At 35.8% G+C, this 10,000-nt stretch overlaps 1 protein-coding gene across 1 annotated transcript in view; it reads right to left on the reverse strand.

The window, feature by feature from the left end:
• LOC135213599 (cytoplasmic polyadenylation element-binding protein 2-like) overlaps positions 1-9,456 on the reverse strand; it is a 133,892-nt gene extending 124,436 nt beyond the window's left edge. Inside the window, exon 1 of the mRNA XM_064247612.1 lies at positions 9,436-9,456. Within this exon, the coding sequence (XP_064103682.1) occupies positions 9,436-9,441 (6 nt within the window). The 5' untranslated portion in view covers positions 9,442-9,456. The remainder of the gene's footprint in view (positions 1-9,435) is intronic.
• Between the last annotated feature and the right edge of the window lie 544 nt (positions 9,457-10,000).

Consider the following 10,000-nt stretch of genomic DNA (forward strand, 5'->3'; position numbering starts at 1 on the left):
TCTCTCTCTCTCTCTCTCTCTCTCTCTCTCTCTCTCTCAGGGGCAGCAGTTATTGTTTTTATAGTGATTTCTTTTTCACAATTTATTCAAGTAATGTTTATACTTCTCCCTTAAGTCAGTACACTGAATTTGTCTCTTGTACAGTTCAGATTAGATTCAATATTTTCTTTCTATAATGTTTTACAACTCAAGGACAAAATTAATTTTTCACCTCAAAACTGACACTATTTCTTCTGTTAATTCATGGCAATAAATGTTTTTCATAACTGTTCATAATTCACAAGAGTGAACTAATTATATTTCCTTCAACTTATAACGACATGTCACTTCTTCCAACATTATTAGCAACTCATACTAAGTTTGTTTTGACATCATTCAAAGCAATAACTTTTTCTTTACTTAAGTCACCCCTCGCAAGTTGCGTATAATGTTTTCTTTCAGAAATTATAACAATAAACGTATTTTCTCCATCACGGTTCACAAATGACGAGTCAGAATTCAATTTTACTCATGACTGACCTTTTTAGGTTTCTGTAAAAGTAAACTGTTGCAATGGCTTCGTCTGTTCTTCCGCACTTTTTTCTGTCCGCCCTCAGATCTTAAAAACTACTGAGGCTAGAGGGCTGCAAATTGGTATGTTGATCACCCACCCTCCAATCATCAAACAACAAATTGCAGCCCTCTAGCAAGAGTAGTTTTTAAATTTCATTTAAGGTTAAAGTTAGCCATGATCTGACACAGCTATAGGTGCCAACAACACAGGCCACCATCGGGTAGTGGCTGAAATTTTCATGGACCACGGCTAAGAGTTTCACGGGCTGTGGCTTAGAGTTTCATACAGCATTAAGGGAGCGCCGATGCCATAAGGCCCCCTTATTAAGTAAATAACTGTCTCTACCTTAAGACTGAACTTCGGCGCATTTTTTACTTGTTAAGTCTTGTTTATGCTATGCTAATTCTATGTTGACCTTTTTGTTTTTATTTTTATTTAATTTTTATAAAATCTTCTTTTTCGATCCAGTATATGTACATACGCATACTCCCTTCTAGACTTCACGATTCGGACAACTACACAAAGTCCACTAAATTTCTCCTCATTCACAGCCGAGTCAATTCTCTCAGTTTGCGAACATTATAAAACACCGAATGAGTCATTACAACGGCTACCAAACAATAAACTCCCAACTTCTCGATTCCTTAAAACGTTTTTTGGATGTTTTCCGATGGACACTGACACCGCTTCCGGGACTGAAATGAATAAGATGTTTATCTTCCAACTCGTCACCTGGGTCGTGGTTGGTATGGTACAAGGCCAATATATTGGCCTTGGTATGGTATTAGCGTCCCACCTCGGTGGTCGCGGGTTCGATTCTCGGCCATTCCATTGAAGAGTGAGAGATGTGTATTACTGGTGATAGAAGTTCACTCTCGACGTGGTTCGGAAGTCACGTAAAGCCGTTGGTCCCGTTGCTGAATAACCACTGGTTCCATGCAACGTAAAAGCACCATACAAACAAAAACGAAACAAACAACTGAAGAACTTCCACGTCAATCGCAAAAATGAAGTTTCATTCCACACACCTGTCTCGTCTTGGCATTAACATCGATAAACAACGAGATCATTGGTAAGTTACCCTTTTGATTCATTACTGAAATCTCCGAATATGTTTGCTAGCCTATACAATAACCGCCAAGACTGGTTTCCGGGGTTTATGTGACGACGGAGGCTGGTTACCCATCCGAGTTATGACCAGATTCAATTTTGCTAAGTTCTGATGGTTGGAAGGCCAACGTCACAGATATTGGTGTCGTGCAGAATATACACCTTGACTTAAACAGCGGAACAGTCTCTCCGACGAAGCACAATTGGAAACTCAAAAGTTCTTAAAGCAATTCTCCTTGCATATTATGATTTTGTTATATTTGTCTATATTCATTTATTGATTTGTCATTTGATTTTTTCTTTTATAATAACTGACCTACTCTTTATGTATATCTTCTAACCTTCCGTTACTTCTTTCAAACGAACACCAAACTTGATTTCAAGTCGATGGACCATGCGGGTTTATTCCTTATGAATAGAGCTCCATTTCTGATTAATATTAATGATGATAATAATAAACAAGACGACTGATTACTCCGCTTTAGTTCTACGCTGAAACCCAAGCGACCAAAGCTGCCTAAAGCGGTAAAATTCCGACCCAGATAAAAGCCGTTTCAGAGATGCAAATGAAAATATGATCGGCCCGAAGTTTCTTAAGCGCCTAAGTTGCATGTCGAATGATTCGGTATTACGACTGCTAAAAAGCCATTCGGGTTCAGCAATCAACTGTAATGACCGGCGTTTAGCCAACATGATCGGCCGACTATTTCAATCGGTCATTGTTTTCTATCGCTCGATATTTCCCTGTCAGGGAAAGATAAGTGTTTTTATTGCCGTGTTCTACGCTACGAATGCCCGCAATTGTGCGCGCGTGTCACGATAGCTTCAATCTTCAAGCCAAAAAATTATTCATATATAATATGACAATACTTGCAAAATGTAATACAATGAACGATATATATATATATATATATATATATATATATATATATATATATATATATATATATATATATATATATATAAATGTATGGGTTTATGTATATTATATATATATGTATATAAAATACTTGTGAACAAAAATTCACACGTGTATAAATGACAAAATATCTTTTTTGCTATATATATACATACATATATATATATATATATATATATATATATATATATATATATATATATATATATATATATATATATATATATATATTATATATATATAATAATATACAGATATATATACTATATAAATCTTACAGGAGCACATTCGCCTAAATAAAAATTACCACAAGGAAATTGAATCGGAGGCTATGACCCTGACAGTTTCGCTCTCAGGGCATTTAGAAAAGGACCCGTAAAATAGAAGAAATTCATAATATAGACTTTGATGAGAGCAAAGTACACAGTTTAAAAAGGCTGTTGACATGTAATGGATCTCTTCAGAAAGAGAGTGAAAAAAGATTTATGAAATGACGACGCGAAGTGATACAATAATAAGAATAAAAATAAAGTAAAAAGCTCTGGGACTGTCAGAACAATGGATACATGAGCGGAAATAGTAGTAGCAGTATTTGCAGTAAAATAGCAGTAGTGGTTATTACCATTAGTTCTGCCAGACCACTAATTAGCCGATGAGTCACCTTTAAAACGCTAAATTTAAAAAGTATATGTTTTCCTTAAATTAAACCAATGAAAATAATTGTATCATGTATTATCTACTAAGTTACAAACATTTAAATAGCGGCACACTGTATTCTGAAGATTGCTTACATTGGCGAAATTTAGTTCCTCCAGAACCCGATTACATTAGAATACCAATATAAAGCTTAGGAAATCAAAATTTTCCTTCGTTATTCACTCTGAAATATACTCTAAATCATGAAAGTGCAAAATGCTGGCCAAGACCAAGACACTATATTCGAATAGTGGAAATAAAAAGGTAATCTTGTATTGGGCGAATATGCCGGTCAGTTGTGAGATCTAGGAAAATCCTACCAGGAGCAAGATAAAGGTTATTACTGGTATTCTCTCTCTCTCTCTCTCTCTCTCTCCTCTCTCTCTCTCTCTCTCTCTCTCTCTCTCTCTATATATATATATATCTATATATATATATATATATATATATATATATATATATATATATATATATATCATAACAAAAGGAGACCATAAAAACGCAAAAATATAGAGTACTATATTTCAGAGACTGCTGCCTCTCTCTTAAGGTAGGTAATGAATGAGAAAAGTTACAGGAAAGGCAGTATTTATACCAAAGTAACCCGTTTAACCATGTCACGCCGGTTGATAATTGCTCTTTATTCTTCTTACGCGTTGGTTGAAGGAAGACTTTATCTATGATATCTGAATCCCACGCGCCATCTGAGATGTTCATTGCCTGTCTTTGTTTAATCAAGGCTGACTCCAACATCTGGCTTGTGTACCGACATTTGCTGCTATGAAATATACGTGACAAATTCCAGTTTACTTTGTGGTTATGGTTATTTATATGGTTAAAAATAGCTGAGCTCTGCTGTCCTAAGCTAACTGACCGTTTATGTTGTATTAATCTGTGGGAAGTGAGTTTCACGTCAAACTGATATATAAGATTGGTCACAGTCCAGGCATGGGATTCCAACCTCATAACTATGGCGCCGCAATAGACGACCTACATAAGTCAGAAAACCAAATCATGACGAATGTAGCAAAACGACCGCAATATGAAAAAACGAAGCCGACCGCCCAATGACGACCACACCATATTATGACAACCGCATAAAGACGACCAAATCCGCAAGACCTCAGCTGGACGACCACATCAAGAGAGCTACATAATGACGCCCACATCCAAACACTCCCTCGCTACTCAGGCTTATCTTCCTCTTCCTCCTCCTCCTCCTCCTCCTCTTATCGGATCCTTCTGACTGGACCCCAAATTCTGCCGCCAAACCCCTAACCCCAACTCCTCCCTCCACACCCCCGAAACACAGTAACACGGACCATTACAACACCCAGGAGATACCAGAGCCAATGCCCGAATACAAATCACGGGATAGACCCCAGAGAGAGAGAGAGAGAGAGAGAGAGAGAGAGAGAGAGAGAGAGAGAGAGGATCGGCAAAATACTAATGAGTATCTAGAAGAATGTGTGCTAACGCATACTCACGAACACAGTATGCTCATCTCTCTCTCTCTCTCACTTTATGCTTTACCTCCAATAAGTATATACAGATATGTTATTTACAAACACACATGCCTCTCTCTCTCTCTCTCTACCTCTAATAAGCATATACAGAATGATATTTACAAACACACATATGCGCCCCCCCACCCCTCTCTCTCTCTCTCTCTCTCTCTCTCATTTATATTCTAAAACATTCATGTCCCCTAAAAACATACAAGCTCGCTCTCTGTCCGTGTATGAAGCCACGCAAAATATCGAAGTATTATCATGCATTTGGGCATTTGGGTTGAGAGAGAGAGAGAGAGAGAGAGAGAGAGAGAGAGAGAGAGACCGTAGCAACAATTTGTCTATTCATTTAATATTAAACATGTCTGGCGACCGAAGAAGCCCTAACAACGTAACCATGAGCGAATGATTATTTGTTTGTTAGTATGGTGTTTTTACGTTGCATGGAACCAGTGGTTATTCAGCAAGAGGACCAACGGCTTGAAGTGACTTCCGAACCAAGTCGAGAGTGAACTTCTATCACCAGAAATACACATCTCTCACTCCTCAATGGAATGCCCGAGAACCGAACACGCGGCCACCGAGGTGGCAGGCCAAGACCATACCGATCAAGCCACTGAGGCGCTGAGCAAATGATTATAAATAACTAAAATGCTAACAAAAATGAGTGATCATCAATTTCTTAATATCAAAATCAGATTACAACAGCAGCGACAATAATATTTATCAACGTAGATCTTAATAAGGAAATAAAATAGATAATAAAATAACCATGTTATAATATAACAATAGTTTGAACAACAACAAGAATACAATGTACCAAGATTTACTCATATCCTCAAAGAAAGTGATTGCTCTTCATAGTCTTCCATAATAATAACTTTAATAATAACACAAACATAAAAGAAATATTAATGATATTATCAATAACTGCCGAAACAAATATCAATCTTCATGAAACACTTAGATACGAAAGTTTATTCCAAACATTACCGCTAAAACCGCCTTTTAATCCACAGCGTCATGAATAGTAATAATAATAATAATAATATTACAAACGTGTTCTATTTAAGGAGATTACTGCTTCAGCTGCATTTATTTTATAGAAGTTCTTTTCTATTAAAAAACTTCTATAAAATGATTGCACCTGAAGCAGCAATCTCCTTCAATAGAACATGCTTGAAAGAGGGTCTTCTACCTAAATAATACAAACATAATAAACATTAATGATAATAATATCAGCAACATTTTTAACTGTTAATGAACCACATGAATACGAAAGTTTATTCCAAACATTACCGCTAAGCACCGCCTTTTAATCCACACCGTCATGTTAACATTGCATAAAACGGTAAGCGTAGGCCTAAGGCTTCCCTTGAATGACAGGGTACCACCGCTTTGGCTTCCTTGAAGGGTCAGATCAGAATAGGGTGGGGGTTGGGGGTTGGGGGTTGGGGGTGGGGGACGGGGGGGAAGGAGACCAAGGATGGAGGAGAAGGGAGACGCAATAGTCAAGTCCACTACTATTCGCCAAACATCGCCCCAAAGTCACCACCACTCTGGAGAGAGAGAGAGAGAAGGAAGAGAAGAAGAAGACGAGAGACGAGAGAGAGAGAGAGGGGTTAAGAGTTGGCAGTTGTGGACATATAACATATCAATTACAGCGGCTTCAGTTTTTTTTTTTTTTTTTTTTGCTTGTCAACGATTTCCTCGCGTGGTCATCTTTATTTTTGTCATTTTTCGTCTTTACTCTTGAATATATTTTCACATTTTTCCTTCGGAATGAATGTGCGCGTATTAATAAAAACATTAGCCAAAATGTTGTTACGAATTTTCTTTTTTACACTGGCGTCGCAACCAGTAGGACTAAACTTGCCGAATTAATACTTACTGAATCCAGAATGAGAGAGCGGAACTAATTCTTGTAATAATCATTATGTTTCTGAAAAGACCATAATTAGTGCACACTAATAATATACATTCTAATATTAATGTTTTCGCGAAACATTACAAATTATTAGTACACATGTATGAATATACTTATTTCCCAGGAAGTCTCGAATTCTTAAAGGGAAACGGGCTTATTTTCAAGTGAATATATGAATGTATATATATATGTACGTATGTATATGTAGTGTGAATTTCAATAACAAGATTTTATATATATACAATATATACACGCGCACACACAAATGTGACCATAGCTTTTATCTTTCCACGAAGCCTTCTCCTTTTGGAAAACGACTTAATGTCAAGTGTGTAATATATATATATATATAATATATATATATATATATATATATATATATATATATATATATATATATATATATATATATTATATATGGAAAATTTCCTCCAGCAAGGGCGTAGCGCCACACACAAAAGTGACTATAGTTTTTATCTTTCCACAACGTCTTTTCGTTTTGGAAAACGGCTTAATGTCACGTAATATATATATATATATATATATATATATATATATATATATATATATATATATATATATATTATAAGATATATATATATATATATATATATATATATGTATATATAATAATAGATGTATATATATATATATATATATATTATATTAGTATATATATATTATATATATATATATATATATATATACAGAAACATTTCCTCTAGCAAGGGCGTAGCTCCAGAAAAGAGAGAGAGAAAAAAATAAATTAAAAAAGCAGGTCGACGGTAACAGCTACATTCATACTTTAACCCGCCTGAAACCTTGCCAAGGACACTAAATCCGAAAACACATTACCAATGCAACCTTAATCAAGCAGGGTCTCGAGGCAGGGCAGCGGAAACGGGGGAAGGTGAAGGGGGATTTGGGGAAGGGGGAAGCTGATGAGAACAGGTTAGAGAGAGAGAGAGAAGAGAGAGAGAGAGAGAGAATCGAATAAGGAACCTGGCTGACATTTAGAAAATGTAACTTCAAAAACTGGTGGAGCTGCTTCCTTCCGACAAGGCCCAAGTGGTTTCACGAATTTTAACAACTGCCGTTGGATGCTGCTTGGCCTGATTCATTGCGGGGAGAGAGAGAGAGAGAGAGAGAGAGAGAGAGAGAGAGAGAGAGAGAGAGAGAGAGAGAGAGAGAGAGAGAGAGAGAGTTTGTTTGTGTATTTCTGGTGACAGAAGTCCACTCTCGACGTGGTTCGGAATTCACGTAAGGCCGTTTGTCCCGTTGCTGAATAACCACTGGTTCCATGCAACTTAAAAAGCTCGTACAAACAAACAAACAAACTAGAGAGAGAGAGAGAGAGAGAGAGAGAGAGAGAGAGAGAGAGAGAGAGAATTATCCTGTCGATGACACAGCTAATCATTCATACATAATTATTAACCGTTTCTTACCATTGTCGTTATCAATGTCGTGAACCTGTAATTACAAAACAATGGCACTAGTCATCGAATCTACACTTTCTCTCCTATCTCCGATTTTCTTCATACTCTCTCCATAATACTAAGGTTCTTTACCTCAATTGCGTCTCAACAATAATCTTTTATAACCTTTTTTCAAAAAATCTCTCTCTCTCTCTCTCTCTCTCTCGCCTCTTTCCTTATCAGATTTCTGAACTCTAGATTTTCTCTCTTTATCAGCTTTCTCTTGCCGTTCTTCTTCTCTTGACTGTCTTTAATAACCGGTTTTAACCTGACGTATCTCTATCCACATATTCATTTTGGTCTTCCCATCGTCACGTGTTCAGCACGGGATTCACGTACAGCATCATTCATATTGCATCTCTTATGAGACTTAGGTTACGTAATCATTCGTTCACTTTTTATCTCTCTCTCTCTCTCTCTACCACACATATATATACATACACAAGTTTGCTTTTAAATCACGAAAAAGGTAAAAACGTGATGATTATACGAATTAAGTTACAGCCGCGAAGGAATAGTGAAACAATTGAAATGCCAAGTGATTTCGTCTTATTACCAAGACATGGTCTTGGTAGTAAGACGAAAGTACTTTGCATCTCAAATGTTTCACTTTTCCTTCGTGGCAGTAACTCTGTTCATGTGTGTATGTATGTGTATATATATACATATAAACAACCATATATATACACATATAAAATATATATATATATAATTATAATATATATATTATATATTATAATATATAATATACATATATATATATAGTATATATTATATATATATATATATATATATATATAATATATATATTATATATATATATATATATATTTATATATATATATATTATTATATTATTATATTATATTCAATTCACGAGCCAGCTGCTAATTACTTGATGCAACTGGGCGACGGAGTGACGTCAGCACCTGGTAATTAGGAGACTGCAGTGTGCAGCAACCAGGATAGGAAAGGAAATGGGGGCACAACCCGAAAGAATAGCAGGGAATCGAAAGGCTAACACCTTTTGAGGGCAGCCATTTAAAGGAAACAGAAATGGTAGGGGTAAAAAAATCATGTATATAATTTTGTATAAAATTAGGGTACTGAAATTTTCTCGATCGAGCTTAGTGATTCTTTATTATTATATTATGATGAGAGAGAGAGAGAGAGAGAGAGAGAGAGAGAGAGAGAGAGAATAAAATGGTTCCAACCCTTCACAAACAAGCGCACCTTGAACTTACCGACATCGGAATTCAATTTAACTTGGACCAGTCTGGCTTCTAAGTTGGACTCACCTCTCTTAACTTGGGATCTAACTTGATTTTTTTCCCCTCATGGTATACACACCTGCAGGAAAAAAATAAGAAAAATAAGGCATCAGTACCAAACTTACAAGTAGGAGAATACGATTAAAAACTACACAGATTAAAATGAAGAGAGTAACATAAAATTATAATTAAATCAAACATAAAACAAACTTACTAACAAAAGACGATAAACAAGGAACTAGATAAAGGACTGAAAACATTCCAGATGGGAATGATGATGATGATGATGATGATGATGATATCCACTGCATATTAGGGTAAGCAACTAATGATAATATAAAAATAACTAGGGAATAAATGAAAGTAACTGTTGAATAACTAAATAACTGTATACATAAATAACTAAATGATAGTTGAATAAAACCTATGCAAATAGTTCTGTATTAAATCTAGAGTAAAAATCAGGAAACCATATAAGTTACACCACAGTAACTACACCATGGACCAATAATCTTCGTGATAATTCACTGCACGGGGA

This window comes from Macrobrachium nipponense, chromosome 43 (assembly GCF_015104395.2).
Source record: "Macrobrachium nipponense isolate FS-2020 chromosome 43, ASM1510439v2, whole genome shotgun sequence".
NCBI lineage: Eukaryota > Metazoa > Arthropoda > Malacostraca > Decapoda > Palaemonidae > Macrobrachium > Macrobrachium nipponense.